The sequence below is a fragment of the Megascapheus bottae genome, chromosome 36 (genome assembly GCF_031878675.1).
Source record: "Megascapheus bottae isolate mThoBot1 chromosome 36, mThoBot2.hap1, whole genome shotgun sequence".
In the NCBI taxonomy this organism is placed as follows: domain Eukaryota; kingdom Metazoa; phylum Chordata; class Mammalia; order Rodentia; family Geomyidae; genus Megascapheus; species Megascapheus bottae.
Window position 1 is genome coordinate 5,962,399 of NC_143544.1, and position 26,123 is coordinate 5,988,521.

Consider the following 26,123-nt stretch of genomic DNA (forward strand, 5'->3'; position numbering starts at 1 on the left):
TTCAAATCAGGATCCTCAGATCCCAGCCCCCTAAGCAGCCAGAATGACAAGCCACTGGTGTTTTGTGGGTTTTTGTTCTTGTTTTGAGACAGGTTTTGCTATCCTCCAACTTATGATCTCTTGCCTCAGCATCTAAAAGTGCTGAGATTGCAGGCGTGAACTCCTTGGTATCACAAACTTTTAGGTTTATATAGTCCAAAGATCTACATGTGAAAACAAATCCATTCTTCATGCAAACATGAGCTGTAGCTAACAAGTAGGGCTTATGCAGTCCTCCTTGCCTGTGGGAAACAGCACCTAGTACTAGGAACTTTCTCTACTCTTGACCATGTCCCTGTTCACACCTAATGGGTCCACCCTAAGCATGGGCCCTTCCTAGACATTCCTCTAGAACAGCCCCACAAAGGCTGGCCGTCTTCCTGGCAGGTACCATCACTGCACCTGAAACAGTCATGCTGTTAACTATTTCCCTTCACACCCTGGGGCAGGGTTCTGGTTGGTAGGGCTCACAGGGCAGAAATGCTGTGCAAACTGTCCTCTAAGCAACCATCATCTTTTTCACTCACTAATTTCTTCAGCCTGGCTGGGCACCATTAATTCATACTTGTAATCCTAGCTACCTGGCAGGCTGAGATTTGAGGATCGAGGTTCAAAGCGAGCCCAGGAAGAAAAGTCTGTGAGGCTCATATCTCCAACCACCCACCAAAAGCTAGAATTGGAGGTTAGACTCAATTGGTAGAATGCCAGCCAATCTTGAGCAAAACAGCTAAGGAAAAGTATCCTGGCTCTGAGTTCAAGCCCCTATACTGTCAAAAAGAAAAAAAAAAGTGGAGCTTATTTGGGGTTGTTTAAAACTTTTTCTTTTTTGTGCCAGTACCAGTCTGAATTCAGGGTCTTGCATGCTCTTTCAGCTTCTTTCAAGCACAGGTGGCATTCTACCACGGGAGCAATACCCCTCCACTTCCTTTTTTTTTTTTTTTCATTTTTTAATTGGAGCTAAAAATCTCTCATATTTGTCTGTCCAGACTGGCTTCAAACCTCAATCCTCAGATCTCACGCCTCTTGAGTAGCTAGGATTGCAGGCGTGAGACATAGGCACCTGGCTTTCACAATTCTTTCTTTTTTTCTTTTTGTTTTGTTGTGGGGCTTGGAACTCTGGGTCCAGGCACAATCCCTGAGCTCTTCGGCTCAGACTCCCACTCTACTACATTGAGCCACAATGCCACTTCCAGTTTTCTGGTGGTTAACTGGAGATAAAAGTCTCACCTTTTGTGCCTGAGCTGACTTTGAACTGTGATCCTAGGATCTCAGCTTCCTGAGTAGCTAGGATTACAGGTGTGAGGCACCAGCGCCTGGCTTCTAACTACTTCTAGACCAACCACCAGCTTCCTTGCCCCTGGTCCCAGTCACAGAGTGCCAGTGCCAGTGCCAGCTGTATCTGCATAACAGTCTGATAAGCCTTAAAACCAAAAACACATCCACTTGGATCAATTTTGTTTCTTTTCTGCATCTTGTTTTCCTTTGTTGTTTTTAGAAGACTAAAATGCATTCAACAAATAAAATCTATATTTAGATGCACACTTTTAAAACTGTGTATCTGATAATAACCAGCTATGACATACAATCACTAGAAGACTATAATTTTGACCAATGCAAAAAAACACGAAAGAGAAATACCAAAACATAGTAAGAGAAAAAAAAAGTCAACACTAGGAAAGGCAAGACGTAGATACTGTAGATGGTGCATGGAGTAGAGTCTGGTGGCCTGGGTCCCGGTCCACAGTGTGACAGGAGATGAGGGAGAGCCCAGTGCCCCTCTTGAGGGAAGTCAGGTCACAGCAGCCATTCCAGGAGGAACGGCTCTGGGGCCTGCTTCCCCGGCGTCTGGCTGCCAGAGCTCTGTAAAGCCGTCTAGTCTATCCCAGAAGGGACACAGACAAAGCAGGCACAGGCAGCGCTCCACGGATGACCTGTCTTCGTCACTGCTCAGAGGGGATGGGTCCAACTCTACATGTGGGCACATGGCTCCGAACCCTGACACGGCTGCTCTCCCCTTACGATGGGGCTCTCATCCACTAACAGGTCATCATGTCTAGGCACAGGATAAGAAACTGAGACAGGGAGTGCTGTTCAGATCCTAGTGCTGGACCCACCTCCCCCAGGACCACCAGCCACACAACTGCCCTGGGGCGCTGCTGTGGCTCTCCATCCACTCAGCTCATAGGCACGCACTACTACACTAAGTGATGACTGAGACGAGATCGTGCCAGCCTTGTACTGCAGTCCTCCTATTCCCAGCCTGCCAGGTAGCTAGACTGCAAACATAATAAACTCTTAGCCCCAAGCAAAGCAGGACACTGGTCACTCAAGTCTGTAACCCTCGCTAGTCAAGATGCTAAGACCTGAGGGTCATGGTTAGAAACCAGCCCAGAAAAAGCTGCAAGTGGCCCTGTGGCTCAAGGGATAGAGCGCTAGCTTTTGGCACAAATGCTCATGCACAGTGCCTAAGCCCAGTGCCTAAGCCCAAGGCTTAGTTCAAGCCCAGTTCAAGCCCCAGGACCAGCCAAAAAATAAAAAATATACAAAGCTAAGACAGAGTTCAAGAGGTCCTTTGTTAAAGCCTCAATATTCACATTCACATTCACACACACACACACACACACACACAATTTTTTTTTTGGTAAGTTGTGGGGCTTGAACTCTGAGCCTGGGCACTGTCCCTGAGCTCTTCAGCTCAAGGCTACCACCCTACCCTTGAGCCATGGTGTCACTTCTGGTTTTCTGGTGGTTAATTGGAGATAAGAGTCTCATAGACTTCAGTGACTGGGCTGAATAGTGATCCTCAGATCTCAGCCTCCTGAGTAGCTAGGATTCGTGGCATGACTGAGTAGCTAGGGCATGAGCCACTGCGGACAGCACAATTTTTTTAAATGCAAATTGAGGGCAAGGGGGCCAGGAGTTTGTCCTAGCGGTTAAAGTGCTTGCCTAGCATGCATGAAGACCCGGGTTCGATTCCTTGGTACCACATACATAGAAAAAGCCAGAAGTGGTGCTGAGGCTCAAGTGGTAGAGCTCTAGCCTTGAGAAAGTCCAAGGGCAGTGCTCAGACCCTGAGCTCAAGCCCAGGACTGGCAAAAAAAATACAAATTGAGAGCATCTACAAGCAAATAAGGAAAACTAATCATTAGTAAAATCTAGCTGAAGATAATGTAGATATTGGTTGTATCAGTCTTCAAAAACTTTTTTTTTTTTTTTTTTTTTTGCCAGTCCTGGGCTTGAGCTCAGGGTCTGAGCACTGTCCTTGGACTTTCTCAAGGCTAGAGCTCTACCACTTAAGCCTCAGCACCACTTCTGGCTTTTTGCTATGTATGTGGGGTACCGAGGAATCGAACCCAGGTCTTCATGCATGCTAGGCAAGCACTTTAACCACTAGGCCAAACTCCCGGCCCCAAACTTTTTGTTTTTTTAAATTCTAAAAGAAAATAAAGGAGAAAAGGATTCTGTGGGCTGGGCAAGCTTCAAGAGAAAAGGGTCCAAGACCACCTGAAGAGTTCCCACTCCCACCAGCTGAGCAAATCACTACTCAGTTATGTGAAAGCCTCCCCCGCCTTCCTTCCAAGCTTCTTTCTGGGCTTTAACAAAGTTCTTCTAGGCATTCTGCTCTATAATTGGTCTTCTAAAACACATTGTAACCACTCTTAGGAAAACTGACTTGGGCTATGTCACCACAGTGTTCTACCCTGTCTCCAACTAAGGGAATTCAGGATATTCCCAAGTCTCCCATTTTAAAGTTGTGATAAAGATGCTAAGTAACCAGATTTCTGCACACAACTCATCAATTCTTCCCTAGTTTTAAATTTCCAGAATCTAGTTGGGTGCCAGTGCATCATGACTCTCACCCTAGCTATTCCAGTGGCTGAATAAGAGGATCAAGGTTCAAAGCCAACTTGGAAGACAAATCCAAGAAAGCTTATGTTTAATTAACAAACCACAAGTCTGAACTGGAGGTGTGGCTCAAGTGGTAGACTGTCAGTGGTAAGGAAAAAAGCTGAGAATGAGAGTCCTTGAGTTCAAAACCCAGTATCTGATACACATATACACACATACACACACACTCGCAAAACTGAATCATACAATTCACCTCCTTAAATACACACTGAGGACTTACCACCCCTGTTAAGCTATTACAAAACTTAACAAACTGAGACTTTATATTCCTAGCCCCATTCCTCCAATACTAGTTATTGCATCTTCATTTATATTAATTTGGAGTTTTTCTTAATTGCAATAAAATATACACAACAAGGCAGGCGTCAGTGGCTCACGCCTATAATCCTAGTTCCTCAGGAGACTAAGAGCTAAGGATTGAGGCTCAAAGCCCACCTGGACACTATAAGACTCTTATCTCCAATTAACCAACAGAAAACTGGAAGTGGAGCTATGGCTCAAGTGGTAACCTTGAGCTGAAGAGCTCAGGGACAATGCCCAGACCCAGAGTTCAAACCCAGGACAGATGTCCCCAAAAACGAAAAAAATACACGCACACGCACACACGCACAGAGATTTACCATGTAGGGCTTCGTGGTGCTTGCCTAGCATGCATGAAGCCCTGGGTTCGATTTCTCATAACCACATAAAACAGAAAAAGCTGGAAGTGGTGCTATGGCTCAAGTGGTAGTATTAGTCTTGAGCAAAAGAAGCTCATGGGGTGTGTGCCCAGGCCCTGAGTTCAAGCCCCACAGACTAGAGGAGGAGGAGGGGGAGGAAGTATTTTACCATGTAACCATTACAAGTATACATTACAATTCAATGGCACTGAGCAACTCAGCTACACAACCTAACAATGAAGAGTTTTTACTAACACATGCTAATTATACAAAAGGGGTTATTTGTCGTCAAAGTATTTTAATTTTTTTTGGGGGGGGGAGGGAGATGGGTCATGAGGCTTGAATTCGGCCTGGGCGCTATCCCTGAGCTCTTCAGCTCAAGGCTACCACCCTGCCCTTGAGCCAAACCCCACTTCCCATTTTCTAGAGGTTAACTGGAGATAAGAGTCTCAGGTCCTTTTGTACCCGGGCTGGTTCTGAACCTTCATCCTCAGATCTCAGCCTACTGAGGAGCTAGGATTACAGGCGTGAGCCACAGCGCCAGGCAGTATTTTAAATTATTTTATAAAACCTTTTTGTTAGCCAGGTACCAGTAAACCTAGCTACTTAGGAGGCTGAGATCTGAGGACTATAGTTCAAATCCAGCTCTGACAAGAAGTCCTTGAGACTCTTAGCTCCAATTAAGCACCAAAAAGCTAGAAGTGGAACTGGGCCAAGTGATAAAACCCTAACCTTGAGCAAAAAAGCTCAAGGACAGTGCCCAAGCTCTGAGTTCAAATCTCAGGACTGGGGCCTAGTGGCAGAGTGCTTGCCAAGCATGCACAAAGCCCTGGGTTCGATTCCTCGGTACCACATACTCAGAAAAGGCTGAATGTGGTGCTGTGGCTCAAATGGCAGAGCTCTAGCCTTGAGCAAAAAGTGTCCTAGGAGAGTGCCCAGGCCCTGAGTTCAAGCCCCAGGATTGGCAAAAAGAAAAGAAAAAAAAATTCAGGACTGATACAAAAATACAAACAATAATAACAAACCCTTTTAACTTAATATACATAGCAAAAAAAAAAAAAAAAAAAAAAAGAGGCCAGTGTCTCCCGCCTGTAATCCTAACTACTTAGGAGGCTGATATCTGAGGATCACAGATCAAAGCCAGCCCAGGCAGGAAAATCCATTGAGATAAGAATCTCCAATTAACCACCAGAAAACCAGAAGTGGAGCTGCAACTCAAAGTGGTAGAACACTCACCCTGAGCACAAAAGCTCAGGTACAGTGCCCAAGCCCAAAGTTCAACCACCACAATCAACCCCCCCACCACACACACAGGTAAGCACAAAAGCTCACGTACAACACCCAAGTTCAACCCCCACAATCAACACACACACACACACACACACACACACACACACACACACACCTTGAGCCTGCCTTTTTTCTCTTTATTTTTTGGTTCTAGGTAAGCCCTCTCTCACTTGGCCACACCGCAAGCACCAGGTCAGTTTTCTTATGGGGCATCAACAGACAACACTTGGTGATACTCGCTACCTCTCATACATTCAGACATCTGGATCCAGGAAAAGTCAAAACCCACCAGCAGGATTTAGACATGTTTTTGTTAATATAAAACAAAAACAATACAGTAGGGCTGGGCACCAGTGGTTCACATCTATAATCCTAGCATCTCAGGAACCTGAGATCTGAGGATCTCAGTTCAAAGCCAGCCAGAGCACTAAAGACCCTGAGACTCCAATTAATCACTAGAAAAGGGGAAGTGAAGCTGTGGCTCTAGGGATAAGCCTTGAGCTGAAAAGCTCAGGGACGGCACCCAGGCCCAATGGTATTGCAGTGGCTTTAAGCTGAAGAGCTCAGAGACAGTGCCCAGGCCCAGAGTTCAAGCCTCATGACCCACCAAAAAAATAAAATAAAAATTAATAATAATAATAATAATAATAACAATACAGTAGACCTGCAGCCAATACAACACTGGTGCACAGGTATGAGAACAATGAGAAAACAAGAGGAACCACTACAGCCTGTGAGAGCCAATAAGTGCAAAGCAAACCTGAATCACAGAACAGAACCTGGTAAAGCCCCAAGGCCTGGGAAAGGGGCAGCCACCACTAAGCAGATGGTCAGACAAGGCTGTACGGCCATGGGTTTCCAGAGGGGAGTTTCTCCAGGCAGAGGAAGAACCTGGAGAAGCCAGGAACCCCTGAGGAAAGCTGGATGCTGGTGGCTCAAGCCTGCTATCCCAACTTCATACATAGGAGGCTAAGATCCAGAAGAGTTCAGTTTGAAGCCAGCTCAAGCAGAAACATTCAGAGTCAGACCAGGAATGTGGCCTGGTGGTAGAGTGCTCGCCTGGCATGCATGAAGCCCTGGGTTCCATTCCTCAGTACCATACACACAGAAAAAGCTAGAAGTGGTGCCATGGCTCAAGTGGTAGAGCTGTAGCACTGAGCAGAGAGAGGCTCAGGGACAGGTAGGAGCAACCCATCGAACCAGGTGCTCTCTTACCAGAAAAGGGGAAGAAGGTAGGAGGGCAATGGCCATAGTCTAGTGAAAAGAGAAAGCCACAGGCAACTTCCCTGAACAGAACCCCAAGTCCAGCAAGAGGGTGACCAGGAACATCTCAGGCTCTGAGCAAAGCTGGAAAGCTACAAATGCAGCAGGGGTACTCACTAGACACTAAGTTGAAAATGACTATACAAAGTGTGTGTGTGTGTGTGTGTGTGTGTGTGGACAGGAGGGGAAACTTGGAGCAGAGAGAGCAAGGGAAGGGTGACAGTGTAAAAAAAAAAGAATACTCTCATGCCTGGTGGTGGCTCACTCCTGTAATCCTAGCTACTCAGGAGGCTGAGATCAGAGATCAAGGAATCCTGGGCACTAAAGAGCTCTAAAAGCTGTGAGACTCTTATCTCCAATTTACTAGTAGAAAACCGGCAAGTGGCCCTGTAGCTCAAGGGGTAGGATGGTAGCCTTGAGCTGAAGAGCTCAGAGACAGTGCCCAGGCCCCAGAGCTTCAGCCCCAGGACTGACAAGAAAAAAGAAAGAAAAAAGAAATGTTCTCATTACTTGACATGTAACTATAACCTCTCTGTATATCACCTTTACAAAAACAAGTTAAAAGAGCCAGACATCGGTGGCTCAAGCCTGTAATCCCAGCTACTCAGGAAGCTGAGATCTGAGCATTGCAGTTTGAAGCAAGCCCGGGCAGAAAAATCTTAAGACGCTTACCTCCAATTAACCACTAGGAAACGGAGTGAAGCTGTGGCTTAGGTGGTAGAGCGCTAGCCTTGAGAAAAGAACTTCGGGACAGTGCCCAGGCCCTGAGTTCACTCACCACGACCAATTTGAAAATAAATTCAAACATTAAAAAACTTTCTGGACCAACACAATGGAAACAGATTTTCTACAAGTAATAAATACAATCAAAGTCAGGTACAGAAGCAGACCCTAACAGCACTCATGCAACCAAACTGGCCTTTCTCCTCCCAGAGACCACCTTCTCCCATGACTCTGAGAAAATGCACTTTGCCTACAATCTAGCAACTGGAGACTAAACATACAACCTGTTCACAACATCCAAAGAGCTTTTGTTTTTTAAAGTCCTGGCATCACACCAAAAAAATGAAGAATGTGATCCAGTCACAGAAGAATGCACGGCTAAGACCTGAGCAATATATGTCCAAAAACTTAAGAGTTTCCATGCCACACTCCCCCCACCCACTGCACTGCCCTTTGAACCTGGCTTCAAAACAACTGCACTGTGCACCCCAGCACCACCTGTCATCCGGGAGGAGGCCTGAGCACACCCCAGGGCTCGGGCCTCACACCTGCCACAGAGGCAGGCCAGCACTCGGTGTCTCCCCACACCAGCTTGACCTCAGAGAGCTGAAAACACAGGCAGTTCTGTCCAAAGCCCTCCACAGAAGGCACTCCGTGCTGAGGGCACTTCGTCCACCCAACACACAAGCCCCCCGTGAGACTGACCCCTCACCGCGCTTACCAGGCCCACACTGCCTTCCCAACCCACCTTCCATTTTTGTTGTTGTTTCAGCTAGACCTAGGGCTTTGAACTAAGGGACAGTGCTCAGGCCCCGAGTTCAAGCCCCAGGACTGGCAAAAGAAAGAAAGGAAGAACTGAAAGAGGGACACACAGCCTGATCCCAGTGGCTCATATCTGTAATCCTAGCTACTCAGGAGGCTGAAATCTGAGGGTCGCTGTTCAAAGCTAGCCTGAGCATGAAAGTCCGAGAGACTCATCTCCAATTAACCACTAGAAAACCAGAAGTGGAGCTGTGGCTCAAGGAGTGGGGTGGTAGCCTTGAGCTAAAGAGCTCAGGGACAGCACCCAGGCCCAGAGTTCAAGGGCCAGAAGTGGAGCTACGGACAAGAGATAGGATGCTAGCCTTCAAGATGAAAAAAAAAAAAGCTCAGGGATAGAACACAGACCTGAGTTCAAACCCCAGGACCTGCACACACACACGCATGTGCACACATGCATACATGCACATACACACACACACACACACAAAGTGAGGGGGGAGATATGTGTCCAGGAACCACCTGTTCCTCCTCCACAAAATTGTGCTAAAGGCAGCTTAAAGGACAAGAACTACCTTGACACAAGGTGTCTTTCAGACCCACATTTATGCAGGCTTCTGTTTTGATTCTTCTGGTGAAACAAAGAAGTGCAAAGCAAGCCCTCACTTTCACTTCTTATGAGACCCTTGTCTTGCTGGCTTAGTAACTACTACTGGGGTGGGTGTCACTGGGGACAGAAATGTGTCATGCTCTATGCCAGGCCAGCCATCGGAAAAGCTAGTCAAGAAGTAATCACGAGTTACTGCTCCCAAGCTTTCTGCTCTCCCGGCTGCCTTTCCTGACAGATGCAGCAACCTTGAAAACGATAAAGTGCCCTAGGGGTACAGGGAGTTGCTCATTTTTTCTTCTGACAAAACTGATGCATGTCTCCTTTTTCCAAAAAGAGGGCTACAAACCAATCAGCCTGCAATGAAGACAAACCACAGTTTCTTTCCAAACAGCTGTTCTCTGACAGCACAGAGCCGAAACAGGCTCCAGGGGTCAAAGAATGCAACCATCTGCCCAAAGAAATGTGAAGATGTGCCTCCTGTCCCAGCACAGTGAAGACACTCAAGCTCAACTCCAAAGAAGGCATTCCCCTCTGCCCCCAGCAGTGACAACGGGGCTATCTTTATGCCCAGTGCTGGGCTGAACTGCCTGCTGAGACCTTCCCTTGAGAAGAGTTTCTCATTAAGAGGCAAGGTGACATTGAAGTCGCTGGCAAATCACCCTCTGCTATTACAAAAATAGGTACTTAACCTCTCCCTTCAGGTGCCCCATCTGCAAAATGGGCTTCCCTCACAATATGGTATGAATGAATTACACAGCAAAGTATCTGACTTAAATGAAGGGCTCAATAAATAGGAATTACAACCTCCCTCCAACTCTTGGGACATATCAAGCCAGGCCATTTTTACCTTCCCACCTCATACTGCCCACTCTGTGGTTGTATAAGACTCATGGCAAAGTTCACTGGAATGGGGGATTATACAGTGGCAACATTCCAGAGTAAAGTCCACTAAAACTGTGTATCCCTCAGGTGAGAATCGAACTGGGGCCCATGTCTGACAGGAAATATGGCGTGTCCTCACATGTGTGCTGGTGACAACATTCCTCGAACTCCCTTACTGCTAATCCATCCTCTATCCTCTTTCTTTTTTTTTTTTTTGCCAGTCCTGGGCTTGAGCTCAGGGCCTGAGCACTGTCCTTGGACTTTCTCAAGGCTAGAGCTCTACCACTTGAGCCTCAGCACCACTTCCGGCTTTTTTCTATGTATGTGGTACCGAGGAATCGAACCCGGGTCTTCATGCATGCTAGGCAAGCACTTTAACCGCTAGGCCAAACTCCCGGCCCCTATCCTCTTTCTTATACCCACTGGAGTTGTGTTTTTATCCAAAAAAACTGTCTAATAACAAGCATACTGCATATGGCTAATGTCATAATATTTAAGTGCCCAAGGCCCTAAAAAAGTGTGCTCTTGGGCCAGAAGTTTGACGTAGTGGTAGAGTGCTTGCCTAGCATGCACAAAGACCCGGACTCAATTCCTCGGTTCCACATTAAAAAAAAAAAAAAAGCCAGAAGTAGTGCTGTGGCTCAAGTGGCAGTCTTGAGAAAAGCCCAAGGACGTTGCTCAGGCCTTGACTTCAAGCCCCAGAACTGGCCAAAAAAAAAAAAAAAAAAGTGTGCTCTTTTCTACTTTTTCCATGGACCCCATCAAATACACACCCTGCATTGCAACAGCATCACCGTGTGAAAGTTCACTTTATATGCATTCCCCCCAGCCTCCACCAAGGTTAGCCAGCAGCTCCTCTGGGCTAACCCAGGTATGCCAGGGACTCAGCCAGACACACACACACACACACACACACACACACACACACACACACACACACACACCCATTGCAGGTTCCAATCATCAAAACAGACCTCTCCTTTGCCTTTCACCATATTTTTTTTCAACTGGACAGGACCTCCATTAAGATTCTGGATTAATGATCACACACCTCTACAATACAGGGTTGTAACCTGAAGTCCACTGACAGAACTGCATATGGCTCAAGAGCCTCTTGAAGTAATAAGAAAACTCAGTGCAGCTGTATACTGGCTGGGTCCTGGAGTGTAACCGGTAGCCTGGAGCCGGGGAAGTCAGGAGACTTATCTCCAATTAACTACCGAAAAGCTAGACAGGGACTTGTGACTCAAGTAGAGTGCCATCCTGGAGTGAGAAGGGTAAACATCACCCACACCCCGCGTTCAAGCCCCAGGGCCAGCACACATGGCACACATACACACACTTTCGAAAACCCATTGTAACTGCAGACTTCTCCCCAAACCCCCCACGCCCCTTTTGATTCTCAACAAGGCTTGTGAGCTCCTGGGGCCTCCGAGCCCGCCCAGCCCAGCCCAGCCCAGCCCAGCCCAGCCCCGTCCAGGCGCCGGGGACAAACACTCCACCGCTCAACATCAGTCACGCCCAGATCTTCGGAGCCCAGTTTTGCTAGGTGTCTCACGTACTCGGTCATCCATCCACTGAACCCATCCTCCTGAGACTCCAGGGCTTGACAGGAGCAGCTCGGGGCACTTTCAGCGGCGCGGAGCACACAGGGAAACATCTCACCCAGCAAGTGGCTGGTTTTGTTTTTCTCCCCTAAACCCCTCCTCCCTGTCAAACTCTCAGTCCCTTCGGCAGGGCCCCCCCCCCCCGAGCTCGGCCGCGGGCGGGCGGGAGGACGGCGCCCCCCGACCACCCGAATCCCGCCCGGGAACCCGGCGGTGCGGCGGACGGCGGGGCGGGGCGCCTGGCCGCGGGCTTCCTCGGCGCAGCCCCGGGGCCCGCTCTCCGGCCGGCGGGCGGGCGGGACCGCAAGGTGCGCCCCGAGGCTGGGCTCCAGGCTGCGCGGGGCCGAAAACAAACTTTCCAGGCACTTCCACCCCGCCCGGCCGGGTGACACCTCCCGGCCTCCCCCGCCCTCCGCGCCTGTCAGCGCCCCCGGCCGCCCGGCGCCCGCCGCGGCCCGGCCCGCGCTCCCCGCCGCGACCCGGCGGCGCCCCGGGGCCGGCGCCCGCCATCCGCCCCGCCACAGGTGAGGCGCCGCCCGGCCCCGCGGCACCGGGCCGGCCAGCCGGGCCGGACCCCGACGGCCGCCTGGCGCTCAGGTAACGGGCCGGCCAGCCCCGCCGCCGCCGCCGCCGCGCGCTCACCAGCTGGCTGGTGGTCCTGGCCATGGGCCTTGCTTTCGCGCGGGCGCCTCCCCCGCAGCGCTGCGCGGCTCGGCGCCTCCTCAGCGTCCTCCTCCCCGCGGCGGAGCCCCAGCAATGGCCGCCCTCATCCTGCGCCCGCCCCGCCGCCCGCCGCCCCCGGCGCCGCCCCGCCCCCGCGCGACGCAAGGCGGGACTTCCGCACGAGCGCTGCCACGACGCACGCCCATTGGTCAGGCCTACCGTCGCTCGCCACGGTGCCTGCAGGCCCCGCCCTGGCCTCGGAGCTGCATTTCCGGGTTGGGGCCCGGCCCGCCTAGAGAGGGGGGAATCCGGAGACAACCAATCCGGAGATTCGGGGCGGGGCCGCGCCGAGCTGTCATCCCGGCTCCCAGTCCTGGAAACGGAGGCTCCGCGCGCGCGCCCGCCCGCCAAGGTCACGCCCGCTACGGGTAGGGGCTGCGCTGGAACCCGGCCGCAACTCAGGGTGGTCGGCGGAGGGCGGCCGAGCCCCCGTCCTCAGCCCGCCCGCGTCCTCACCTCCCTCCCCCGTGGTGGTCATCGCTGCTCCTGACCTCCGAGGGCGCCCCTGGCGCGGCTGTGCGGTCCCCTGGACCCCGGGGCCGCGGGGCTCGGTCCGCTCTTCCGGACCGAGGGCACCCACGCCCTTGGCCCGCAGAAGGCCCCCGCTGCCCGCGTCACTCGGTTCGCGGACCCCCACTCCGGCTCACCCATGCCCCTTGATTGTGCCTCCAGTGGGGCTTTCTGCTGATTACTGGAGCGTCTCTTGGACGTGCCTGGCCAGGCTGCCTCGGAACCTCTCTCTGAGGACCTCAGCCTCCCCGGTGGCCAGCACCCTGGACATGAGCTTCCAGCGCCTGGCTCTCCTGACATTTGGTTGCATCTCCCTCAGCTGTGCTGCAGAAGGCTTCGTTGAAGGACTCCTCACTGAAGGAATCCCATTTACCCATGGGATAAATCCCGTTTATGGACTTCTGTAGGTCAACAATAATTCCCAGCCGGGAGCGCTGGCCCACGCCTGTAATCAGGAAGCTGAGATCTGAGGAGTGTGGTTCAAAGCCAGCCCAGGCGCCCCAGTCCGGAAGACCATCGCCAATTAACCACTAGAAAACCGGAAGTAGTGCTGTGGCATAAGGGGTAGGGCACTAGCCTTGGGCTGAAGAACTCAAGGCCAGCACCCAGGCCCAGAGTTCAAGCCCCATGATGGACAAATATATAAATAAATAAAAATTCCCAGTTGTTTATACACATACACAGTGTATACAGTAAATATATATTTACAAATGTATATGCACACAATGAGAACCAACCATGGTGATACCTACCTATAATCCCAGCACTCCAAGGGTTAATGCTGACAGCCACCAATTCCAGGCCAGCCTGGGCTACAGAGACCTCAATCCCACCGATACCAAGAAAAGTAATATCCAATTCCTATTTTCCTCCTAGAAACACAAGCATGTGTACAACTTGCTGAGGATAGAACCTAGGGCCTGGCATGCAAAACAAGTGCCAATGAACAAGAGCAAAACCCAGGCAAGCACAGCAGGCTTCTCTACCAGAGAATGATGTGGGCTCTTCTGCTCTTTTGCGGCCCATTGCAGCAACACCGTCACATGGTTCTTGAGTAATCACAGAGAAATAGAAAAAGGGGCTTGGGCGGTGTGAGTGGATCAGGAGAGCCCACTGGAGCAGAGGGAGGAGCCACTGCCTTGGAGGAGGCGACAGCAGTGTGGGCAGGGGAGGGGCAGGCTGAGGGAGGACAGCTCTGTCCTCCTGGGGCCTTAAGGGCAGCCAGCAGGTAAGGCCCAGCCCAGACTCCTCCAGCTAGCTCCTCTTAGGTCTGGAGGCAGGGTTCTTGTGTGGGTTGGTCCCAGAATGAAGCCTGCTGGAGAAGATGGTCTCACCTGGCCTAGCACAGGTCATGAGCATCCTGGCTAAAGGAAGAAGATGGATTTCCTTCTCTGTCCTTTCTCTGCCCACAATCTCTGTTATGGCTGAAGGATCACCTTCAGCCAAAGATGGAGTGCCTTGACCTGATATTGTGAGATCACAGAGGGGCCAGGCACCAGTGCTCACGCCCATATAACCCTGGCTACACAGGAAGCTGAGATGTGAGGATTGGGGTTCAAAGCCACCCTGGGCAGTAAAGTCTGTGAGACTTATCTACAATTATCCACCAGAAAACTGGAAGTGGAGGTGGCTCAAAGTGGTAGAGAGCCAGTAGCCTTAAGCAAAAGAGCTCAGAGTTCAAGGCCCATAACAGAGTGACAGATCATAGGGGGGCAAGAGGAGGCAAAGGAACCATCCAGGGCAGGAGAGCGGAGGCAACTTGGCATTCACAGAGTACCGCACAGGGTTCCATGCATTGCTCACGTCTATCACCTCCAGAGGGAAACCTGAGTTCACACGGAGTGTCACAGCTAGATTTGACAGGGACTGCTGTATGACACACCGGCCCCAAAGCAACAAGCATATAATGTCCCATCGTGCCTGGAGTCCAAAGCCCTGGAGCCGCCTGGCAGGAGGCACTGCCTCTGGTTTTCTAGGCAAGCTGGACTCAAAAGCAGCTGGGACTTAAGGTGTGGCTTGGTAGTAGAGAGTCTGCCTTGTAAGTCTTTGGAAGTAGGAGCTCAAGGCCTACTACTACAAAAATCAGATAAAAGGCAGCCCGGCCTGAAACATCTCAGATGTGTGTGTGTTGGGGGTGGCGAGGGCCGGTATAGTGGTGGTGAGCAAGAGGCCTGGGTTCCCTCCACATTAGCCACACCACAGAGCCATCTGTCTCCGCACCTCAGCCACGGGCTCTCTCTGGAGAAGTCACACTCAAGCTGGACACTTGAGGTCCTGAGGCCCCTCAGGGATGACAGAGCACCCGCTGGCCACATCCACAGAGGACAGGCACACACCTCCGGGGCACAGGACTGATTTCCCTACCTGCTGGCATTTAGGCAGAGCTAGGGAGGAACCAGGTCAGAGGGGAAGACTCACAACCTGTGGAACTAGGAGACAGGACGGGGTTAAGAGCAGCCATGTGGTTCAGACTCGTGACTCTCCCTGCAGCCACAGGGGAGGTCTGCAGAAGGGTCGTGGGGGAGCAGAGGGGTGAGCCGCTGGGCTGGATCCAGGTGAGTGGATAGGAGCTCGGAAATAACCACAGCCTCTGGCCCTGTTCCCTGGCCAGCATGGTGGAGCTCCCAGAGCATGGGGCCTGTGTTGAGGGCCACAGCTGGACTCAAGAATTAAAGGTGACACTGTGATCCACAGCTGCTAAGTCACCTGGGTGAACCCACAGCTGCCCCTTGGACCACACTAAGTGAGAAAGAAACTGAACTGGTAAATACTCTGCTGGAGATCTTAGGCAAACGTTAATTTCTCTAGGTACAAAATGGGTTGGCTCTTTTGAGTCAAGGTATTGGGAGATGGGCACCTACCTCAAGGCTGAGTGGTCTCTCCTTTGTGGTGCCAATAACCAGGAGAGAGCAAGGACCCCCACCCCTTACCACAGAGGGGGGCACTGGTGTGGATCTTCCACAGGAAATCATGAAACATTTGTGTGAGGCAGAATAACTGTTCTTCCAAACCCACCTGAGGGCAGACTGCACTGTGGCTTCCTCTACACCCAGAGAGATTGGTTGTGGTGGTAGGGCTCTGCAGCGTCCACACTTGGGAGGCTGAAGCAGGAGGATCTGAAGTTCAAGGCCAGCCTGGGCCATGTACAAAGACCCGGAGGCTAGCCAGCGTTTCCGGGTGGCCTGATGTCATGGGGGGGAGCAGCGTGTTTCAGCCATGCAAGGTGCGCTGGGCAAGATGGCGCCTGACGGTGCCTCTGCCCAGCCAGAGACCCCAAAGCGTTTATTGATGTCTGTGTGCCAGGCCCACCCAGCCAGGGGTGCAGCCGGGTGCAGATCGTGCTCCTGGGCAAGGGCTGTGTCCTTGTGAAGGATGCCTTGGTGACAACACCAAGCACAGTGCCCGCTCTGCCCGCCCCTCCGCCAAGGAGGGCCCGGGGCTCCCAGCGTGGTGGCCCGCATTCCCCACTCTACTTCTAGCCCGGGGCCTCCAACCTGGAGGCAACCAAGTCACGGCACCACAGCTCTTGGGAGCCACGGGCTTGGAAAAAGGATGCGACTGCCGCCTTGGCTCAGGGACACGAACCCACTGTCGGCACAGAGTCAGCTGTGTCCACAGCTGCCCACCAGAGGGCGAGCGTGAGCCCAGTACAGGGGAAGCATGGCCAGACCCCCACCCGCTGCCCCTGCCTGCCTGCACACGGATGAGGGGGGGGCTGGGAGAGTCCTCATGCCCCAGCCAAGAGGCTGAGATCTGAGGGTCAAGGGGTGAAGGCAGCTTCCGCACCCCGAATATGAGACACTCATCTCCAACCAGCAAAAAACCAGTCCAGGATTCGTGGCTCAAAGAGGCAGGGTACCACTGAGTGCAAAACAGCCAAGCAAGTGCTTGAAGCCCTGAGTTCAAGCCCCTTGAACAAAAAAATTTAAGTGGTAAGTGGTAAATGAAGCCCGGTGCCATGGCTCACGCATGAAATCCTAGCTACTAAGGAGGCTGAGATCTGAGGATCAATGTTCAAAGCCAGCTCAGGCACTCCTATCTCCAATTAATCACCAGAAGATGGGAAGTAGGGCTGAGGCTCTAGGGGTAGAGCAGTATCATTGAGCTGAGGGGTTCAGGGACAACACCCAGGCCCAGAGTTCAAGCCCCAGGACCCACAGAAGAAAAGGATGATAAATGATGTATTTTACACCTAAATTTAAGATAGATAGTAGAGCTGACCCTTCTCACTCTGCATGGACTTGAACTCAGTGTCTGAGCACTGTCCTTCTCAAGACTAGAGCTCTACCACATGAACCACAGCACCACTTCTAGCTTTTTTTGTGTGTGTATGTGGTACCGAGGAATCGAACTCAGGACTTTGTGCATGCAAGGCGAGGCCCTGCACTAAACTGCACGCTCCCAGCCCTGCATGGCCATCTTTGATCCAATATGCAGACCTGGCTGGTGGCTCTTGCTTTTGGTGGGATACTCTCAGGTCATCTCTGGTATTGTTGAAGGACAGGCCATCAACCGAGCACGTCCCCTGGAGAGGCAGCGCAGTGGCTGTGGGATGGGGGAGCCAAGTGGGGTGGTGTGTGTGTGTGTACACGTGTGTGCGGGTACAGGCCCACCAGGCCAGTGTGCTGCCCGAGCTCACTCACCCACAGCTCCCAGCCCAAGCCCAGCAGCTGTAGGGCTCCCTGCCAGGTTCCCCCAGCCAGGGGCAGGGATGACAAATCTTTGGACTTCTTGCAGGACAGAATGACAAGGAGCGACAGGCGGGCAAGGGGCCAGCCACTGGCCTCTCCCGCAAGCCAATAGCCCAGCTCTGCTGAGCATGCCCACCAGGGGGGACTCAGCCCTGTGGAGAGGTGTGCGGCTGTCCCAACCTTTCTGCATCCCATGCCATCACTTTCTTGTGCTGGCAGTGCATACCTACAGCCGTGTGGGCTGTGTGTGCAAACACAGGTGCAGCGCCAGCCCCCCAAGAGGAAGTCAAGGTGCTCCCCATCCAGGGCCTCGGGGAAGCCTGGTGCCTCCGTGGCCCGAGTGGGGAGAAGACAGCCTGGTGCACTGCCCGAGGGACACTGGCAGAGCCACATGCCCCAGGCCATGGCAGCTGTCCCCACCCTAGGCAGTCACCACAGCCACCACACAAGGGGCAAGGAGGGACATGTCACAGCCACTGCGTCAGTCAGGTGCTGGGCTGCGGAGAGACCCACTGGGGTGGCATCTTGTTCACGGGCACACCGGGCAGTGTGCTGAGGGCCGGCAGGTCAGGGAGCAGTGTGAGGGGCCCAGGGTCCTCGGGCCACCACCTCCTTGCCCACAGCTGCGAGGCCTGGCCAGCTCAGGGACAGTGGATAAACTTCTGACACCATCCATTATCACCCAGTCCCTTCCCTCAGTCCTCCTCACTCCCACACCCATGCCATGTCTGGCATTTTCCTATGGGTCCAGGAGTTGTAGGCGGATCCGCAGCTGAGGGCCGAGCCCCTGCCCACACCCTCCTAGGAGGCCCAGTCTGCCAGGGGGGAGCCAGCAGCCCAGATCTGGGTGCAAGCACAACACACACGAGGAAGTCCTGCTGGCTGCACGTTTATCCACGCCGCGGCCGTGGGGCGGCCGCTCACCAGGGCGGGGCTCCCAGCGTGCTCCCTGGAGACCAGCTCCCCCGGGAACCCGCCCTGACAGCATCCAAGTCTCCAGCCAGGGTCCTCCATCACGGCCTGGCTTCTTCTGCCTGCCACACCAGCTCTCCTGAGATGTAGGTAGCCTGAACATGGAGGGTGTCATCGAGCACCACAAAGTCTGCGGTGGAACCAGAGGGAGGCAGTGAGGAAGGGTCCCCACCAAGTCACTGCCTCCATGAGCCTGACGGGGAGCCAAGGTCCAGAGCCACTGCTGGTGCCTGACACGTCAGCCCGCCCGAGGCCTGGAACCCAGAGCTCCGACTCCATGCCTGAGAGCCCAGGACGGCGCTCTGTGCCACCCTCACTGGCCCCTTACTTGGACAATAGAAAGCTTGGCTTGGACTGAGAATGCGGTAGAGTGCTTGGCTAGCACGCACGAAGCCCTGGTCTGATTCCACAGTACCACATACACAGAAAAAGCCGAAAGTGGGGCGGTGGCTCAAATGATAGAGTACTACCCTTGAACAAAAGCAGCTCAGGGACAGCACCCAGGCCCTGAGTTCAAGCCCCAGGTCTAGCAATAAAAGAAAAAGAAAAAGAAAGCTTGGCTGTTGAAAAGGGAGACCAAGAGGCAGTGGTGGGCAGGTTGGCCAGAAGCCTATGAAGACCAGCCACCACGGGGAGTAGAGGGGGCCACCACGGGGACCCGAGGGGGCCGGGCTCGAGTGGGACCTCACCTGCATCAGCACCGAAATCCAGGCTTCCCTTGTGCTTCTCCAGGCCCAGCATCTGGGCGGGGTGCAGGGACGCAGCCTCCAGGGCCGTCTCCACACTGCAGCCTGCTCAGGAACAGACGCCGCAGGCGTGATCCAAGCTCTTGGGTTCAGGACTGGGGTAGGGGGGACTCAGGGCTCCCGAGCGGGTGAACAAGACCCTGCCTCCCCTTGGCAAGAACACTGCAGCCCTCCGGTGGCACCATGAGGGGTCCTGCTCTTCCCTGAGGCTCAGGCTTTGTTGCCCATCACCCACTCAGCTACAGACCTCCCTTCCCCTGAGCCTCTACCCATGGACTCCACGGGTGGTACTCGCTGTCCACGTACCTGTGGCCTGCAGGAAATAGCGGACACAGACGTCCATGGGGGCAATGCTGCCACACAAGGTCTTGGTCCCTTGAGAGCAAAGAGGCCAGGCTCAGGAAGGAGGGCTGGGGAACGGGGAAGGGGGATGAGGGACCTCCCCACCCTAGCAGAGGGGCTTAGGGCTGTCTGTCCTCTCCACACCGGTCACTCACCAGCCACATGGGCCACCAGCCCGTCCACCTCTACCTCCTGCTGTCCCAGCGTGTGGCGGCCATCGCCCAGGCCCAAGGCAGGGACGGCATCGGTGACCAGCACCAGCCCTAGAGAAGCAGCAAGCTCAGGCTCTGGCCAGCCGTTGGGCCTGGTGCCCGGGGAGGAGACCCCGGCTCACCTTGGGGGTGGGCCCGGTGGGCGATGCGCAGGGCGGCCGCGTTTGTGTGGATGCCGTCGGCAATCATCCCGTAGAAGATGCAGCGGCCGGGGGGCAACTGGTCACTGGTCAGGAGCCCCACGATGCCCGGGTCCCGGTGGTGGAACTGGATAGGGGAAAGGGGCCAGCTGAGTGGCGGCCGGGGCCGCCGAGCCCCATCCACCCAGCCGTGGGGCGGCACTCACAGGCAGCATGGCGTTGAAGAGGTGCGTGATGAAGGAGGCCCCGCTGTGCACTGCTTGCTCGGCGGCCTGCAGGTCAGCCACGGAGTGCCCTGTGTGGGCATCTGGGTGAGGATCCCTGAGGGCCACGCCAGCTGGAGCCGGGCGAGCCCCATCCCCAGGCCGGGCCCTCACCTACAGACACGCGTATGCCCCGGGCCGTCAGTGCCTGGATCACCTCGTGGCTGCGGCCCAGCTCCGGGGCCAGTGTCACGATTCGGACATTGTCCAGGGCCCCATAGGTAGCCAGAACATCTTGGAAAGCGTTGGCCTCAAACGAGCGGAGGTGGGCCTCAGGGTGTGCACCCCGCTTCTCCCGGCTGATGAATGGACCCTCCAGGTGCACCCCTGGCGAAGGGGACAGGGCAGCTCCAGCTGACACCCCTGCCCGGCCACCTGGCCCTGGACCTCACACCTGCCCACCCCCCTTCCCTCACCCCCTCATCTGAGGGGGAGGGGCCCGCCACTCACCAAGGACCCCTGCCCCGTGGGGGCCTCCACTCTTCACGGGGATCTGAGGAAGGACCTGGGGGGAACCAGCTGTTAAAGCCCAGTCCCTTACAGTTCAGCCCACATCAGAGCCCTGGCCACAATTCAGGGACCCGGTCCAGCCCAGCCCCACAAGCCACTCCTCTCTGGCCCTGGGCCACCACGGTGGTCAGGCACCCACGAGCCTGCTCTGAGGACGATGCAGGCAGGAGTGCCAAGGGCGCCAGGGTCTACACAGGCCCTCAGAGTGGCCTCTGCTCCCAGGGCCGTGAGAATGTGGTGAGGCTCAGGCCTCACAGAGCAGAGTCAGGAGGCAGCGGAAGAGCAGGGCTTACACAGGGGCCCAGAGGCTGGAGAGGGCAGTGCAGATGGGGGCGAGGCCCGGAACTCCCTTCCCCAGTGCCACCCGACACGGTCATCAGGGAAGTCCCAGGTGGCCCAGTGTACAACATGTCCCTCCAACAGGGAAGGGCTCTGGGAGGCCCTTGGCAAGGAGGGTGGCCAGGCCAGGAGCCACCTTAGAACCTTCCACTAACCAAAGCAAGAGCCCCTTAAGACACTTAACCTAGGGACACAGCAAGGAAGGAGGGAGGGACAGTGAGAATCTGGGAGGCAGACAAGCAGACACTGGACAGATCTGGGGAGGAAGGACCCCAGGCCTTGCAGTGAGGGGTGCTCTGAGAAAGGGAAGGACAATGGAGCCTTGTCAGACAGCAGCTGAACCTCGGTAGCTCCTGTTCCGATGGTGCCTGGACAAAGGAAGGCCAAGAGGCAGGCAGCACGGGGCATGGTGGGAAACCAGGCGATGAGGTGGCAGTTTATGTCCTGAAGGCCCTCAGGCAGGTCACCAGTCAGGCCTGGTGACAGTCCTCCCAGGGGAGTCAGCCTGCAACCCTATCCTCCAGGCTGGGTGCACCCAGTGGCCTGCTGACGCCGGCCCTCAAACACAGCACACAGCCAGGTGGCATGGAGCGTGGCTCAAGTGGCAGAGTGCTAGCCTTGAGCAGTAAGTACCCAAGCACAGTGGCTCAGCCCTGAGTTCAAGTCCCCAGGACTGGGGGGGGGGGTGACAGGGACACAGAAGGACAACTTCAAGGGACGCAGCCAGCCAGGTGGCCATGCATAGCTGCAGGCTACTGGGACTATAGCTCAGGAGGGGTCGAGAGTCCAGCCCTAGGCCTGGTGACCCAGCAAGACCCTCAGCTCAGAAAACCAAATCAAACACAACACTGTCCCCAAAGCCTCCGGCCCTGAAATCTCACATCCAAAAACAAGAGCCTGTAAGTTTTCAGAAAGCAATAGTCATCCATGGAGGGTCAAAGTCCTGAGTTTCACACACCGGAAGACTGGAGATACAGGTAATCTCAGAAACTGGAAAGACTCTGTGTGTGTGAGAGAGAGAGTGATCGAGAGAGAGAGAGAGAGAGAGAGAGAGAGAGAGGATGCATGCGTGCTTGTGCAGGGATTGAACCTAGCTTTCTAGCAAAGTGCTCTCTCACTTGGACACACCCTGATGCAAGCAACTACTGTAAGGGCAGTGGTAGAGGAAGCAGGTAATAGAAGCACTACCCTTCTATTTCCTTGAGAGAAACAAGATAGGGCCTTAGAAACAAAAACACTGGACAGGGCTGGGAGTTTGGCCTAGTGGTAGAGTGCTTATCTAGCATGCATGAAGGCCCGGGTTTGATTCCTCGGTACCACATACATAGAAAAAGATCTGGAAGTGGTGTTGTGGCTCAAGTGGTAGAGCTCTGGCTTTGAGAAAGTCCAAGGACAGTGCTCAGGCCCTGAGCTCAAGCCCAGGACTGGCAAAAAAAAAAACACAAAAAAACACTGGACAGGAGTGGCTTATGCCAGAAATCGTAGCTACTTAAGAAGCTGAGATCTGAAAATCTAGCTCTTACCTCCAATAAACTAGAAGTGGAGATGTGGCTCGAGTGCAGTGCCAGCTTTAAGAGAAAAATCTAAGAGACAGTGCCCAGGCCCTAAATTCAAGCCCTAGAAGCAGTATAAAAAAAAAAAAATAAACCAAGCTGAATTTTTATGGATTACATTTTCAAAATCAGAGTAAGACTACTAAGCACAAAGAACAGCTGGAGGAATGTTTCCAGCGGCAAAGCACCCGTCTAGCAAGCATAACACTCTGAGCTCAAATGTTCGAATCAGCAAAAAAAAAAAAAAAGAGGGAATGAGCTGGGGCATATTTGAGGCAAGAAAGCAGCTGGAGTAATAAAAAAGCAGAGGGACTGTGAAGTCTGAGGAGGGAAACAAGGTGAATCTGTTCAAACTACGCATGTAGGGAAAGAACACGAGGAAATACACAGTGCACATGCATTAATTATAAAAGTGACATGGGCTTGAAGCAGAGCGTACAGGTGAACGCAACTCCTGGAAAGACAGCACCAGGCAGGGCTGGGGGAGCGACGCCACATAACAGCAGGTGCTGTCATCCAACCACTCTGAGGACCACAGAAACCACACCCAGCGTGAAGGTGAAGTATTCGAGGGATGTATTCTCTAGATTTGTTTTGTTTTTGGTGGTACTGGAGTTTGAGCCCAGGACCTTGTATGTGCCAGGCAGGCACTCCACCTCTTGAGCCATGGTGCCAGCCTATAAATAAATCAATAATTGTTTGTACGTACGTACGTACGTTCGTATGTATGTATGTATGTATGTATGTATGTATGCATGCATGGCTTCGTTTCTTTTTGGCCTGGGTGAGACAGCAATCCTCTTATTAATGTCTCGATTAGCAGGGATGATAAGCTTATACAACTACACCTGCTCAGTGACCTCTGGATTCTGAAGTATCTTGAGAGTAAGTTTTTACATAAAGACCTCCATGATCTCATCACTGGTACTCTGCTGCCTGCCTATCTGTAATCCTAGCTACTCAGGAGGCTGAGATCTGAGGATCAAGGTTCAAAGCTAGCTGGGCACAAAAGGACCTGATACTCTTATCTCCAATTAACCTCTAGAAAATGGGAAGTGGGACTTGGCTCAAGGTTAGGGCTGTAGCTGGAGCTGAAGAGCTCAGGGACAGCACCCAGGCCCAGGGGTAGGGCAGTAGCCTTGAGCTGAAGAGCTCAGGGATAGGGCGAGGCCCAGTTCAAGCACCATGACCCACAAAACAAAAATCAGCTGCCAGGGCCATGCAGGTCAAGACCAGCTGCAGGAGTATGCTTAGCCAAGGTGGAGGGGAGAAGACTGCGGGGCTGCTAGAGCATGCATGAGGAGCAGGAAGGGAATGTTGGAGGGGAGACACAGAATCTTATCTTGGAATCACACTGACACAAACCAGAGCCTGTGAGAAGCAGTTCATCTGCAGCAAGGCAAGAGGTACGGTTTTTGACATCGGATTATGCAGTAGACAGTTTCCAGAAAGACAACCAGATGTAACATTTTCAAAGTGCTTACTATGTACACCAAGCACTGGGCTTTGAGCTCCCGGCTTCCTATAAGATGGAGGCTAACAATCCTCCCTTCACGCCTGACGAAACTGAAGCTCAGAAAGGAGTAAGGATGTCCCAAGTCTTCCAGGCAATAGAAGAAGTCAGGAAGCCGGGAACAAGCCCAGAGCCCACCACAGTAGCCCCACACCTCCAGCAAGAGCCCCACAGGCGGCACCCCACTCCCTGAACCTACACTGCTCCTGTACTAGAAGACAAACTGGCTAGGGCAACAGATCAAACATGAGTGAACTACATCTGTTAAAATACAGCTAACAGCAGTAAGTTCTGAAACTTCCAGCCACACCGTGGGAAGGGATGAGAATATCTGTGTCCTAAGAAAAACCAAAACAAAAGAGAAACACTAAGGGACAAGGAAGCCGGATGCATGTAACCTATTGTCATAACAGAAGTCCTTCTGGAGAGAGGCCAAAGGGCAGGTAAAGGCAGCCAGCAACTCCAGGAAGCAGCTTTGTCCACAAGGTGTGTTCAAGTGAGTCACATGCCACAGGCAGGTTAGGGAAGAAGCAGCAGACCAGAGATAAAAGTTGTCTCAGTCAAGAGTACCTGGTGAAACTGGGAGCCAGTGCCTCATACTTGTAATCCCAGCTACCCAGGAGGCCGAGGTTTGAGGACTGAGGTGTGGAGCCAGCTCAGGCCCTGAGTTCAAGCCTCAGAACAGTCTAAGTGGCTGCCTTGGGGACCCTTTGCTTGAGGTGGGCAGCCCGACCTCACCTTGTGATAAATCTCTGGTGGGGAAGTGACCAGAGTGGGGCAGAAGGACGTGACACCGTGGGACAGGATCCTCTGGGCCACCAGGGCGACCCCGGACCCCACGTCCTCCGTGGCCTTGGAGAAGTCAACGCCAAATCCACCTGCGGCCACAGAAAAGAAGAGGTCGTGGGGGGCTCGGCGCGCCTGCCCCGGGCCCCGCGGCCGGCCCGGGCCGCACCGTTGATCTGCACGTCAATGAAGCCGGGCGCCAGGATGCGGCCTCCGCAGTCGCGCCGCTCGTCGGCCATGCGCCGCTCGTCGAAGAACAGCTTCTCGGGGTCCACCACGCGGCCCGCGCGCACCCACAGGTCCTCCCTGCGGACGGAGCGGCGGCGTCGGCTCGGCGGGGTCCGGTCCTCGGGCCCCCGCGCCCGCCCCGGATCCCCCGGCCCTCAGCAGCTCACCCGGCCCCCCGGCCCCCGCCCCGGCCCTCGCGCCCGCCCCGGGTCCCCCGGCCCCCGCCCCCCGACCTCAGCAGCCCACCCGGCCCCCCGACCTCAGCAGCTCGCCCCGGCCCCCGGGTCCCCCGGCCCCCGCCCCGGGCCCCCCGACCTCAGCAGCCCACCCGGCCCCCCGACCTCAGCAGCTCGCCCCGGCCCCCGGCCCCCGGCCCCCGCCCCGGCCCCCCGACCTCAGCAGCTCGCCCGGGCCCCCGGCCCCCGGCCCCCGGCCCGGCCCCCCGACCTCAGCAGCTCGCCGCCGCGCAGGATGCGGCAGTTGGTGAACTGGAGCACGGGAGCCGGCGCCGCCTCGCCGCCGCCGCCGCGCATGGTGAGGGGACCCCGGGGACCCGGCCGGCCCGGCTCCCGCCGGAGCAGCCAAGGAAACTCAGAAGCCGCGCCGAGCCACGTGACCGCCGGCTGGGCGAGCCGCGTCACATGACCCAGCCCGCGTGACCGCGGGGGCACGTGAGCCGCCGCCGCCGGGCCCGCCCCCGCCCCGCCCCGCCCCGCCCCGCCCCGCCGCCGGGCGCCCCGCCCCCGGAAGCCCGCCCTCCGCCCGCCCAGCCAGCGCTGAGGCGACGCAGTGCTCAGTCAGTCAGGCCACTCTAGACAGGTCCAATCTTTATAAATACACGTCCAGAGGAGAGG

General features: G+C 54.3%; 2 protein-coding genes across 4 annotated transcripts in view; both read right to left on the reverse strand.

Moving 5' to 3' along the window:
* The window catches only part of Pdpk1 (3-phosphoinositide dependent protein kinase 1), a 52,794-nt gene extending 38,402 nt beyond the window's left edge, over positions 1-14,392 (reverse strand). The window contains exon 1 of one of the 3 annotated variants that reach the window (XM_090324812.1): positions 14,309-14,392. Coding sequence is in view for 1 of the 3 variants with exons in the window: in XM_090324811.1 (XP_090180937.1) it covers positions 12,384-12,407 (24 nt within the window). In the remaining 2 variants the exon portion in view is untranslated. Of the gene's footprint in view, positions 1-12,383; positions 12,485-14,308 lie in introns of those variants that run through there. The other 2 variants (XM_090324813.1, XM_090324811.1) reach the window with 2 other exon arrangements.
* Positions 14,393-18,561: 4,169 nt separating this feature from the next.
* Amdhd2 (amidohydrolase domain containing 2) lies at positions 18,562-25,881 on the reverse strand. Its single transcript, XM_090325028.1, has 11 exons — positions 25,717-25,881; positions 25,211-25,347; positions 24,994-25,133; positions 20,791-20,845; positions 20,455-20,667; positions 20,284-20,372; positions 20,060-20,204; positions 19,881-19,988; positions 19,690-19,758; positions 19,327-19,428; positions 18,562-18,767 (listed from the first exon to the last, which is right to left on the reverse strand). The coding sequence occupies exons 1-11, from the start codon at positions 25,800-25,802 to the stop codon at positions 18,679-18,681; spliced, it is 1,233 nt and encodes a 410-aa protein (XP_090181154.1). The 5' UTR covers positions 25,803-25,881; the 3' UTR covers positions 18,562-18,678.
* Positions 25,882-26,123: the final 242 nt, after the last annotated feature.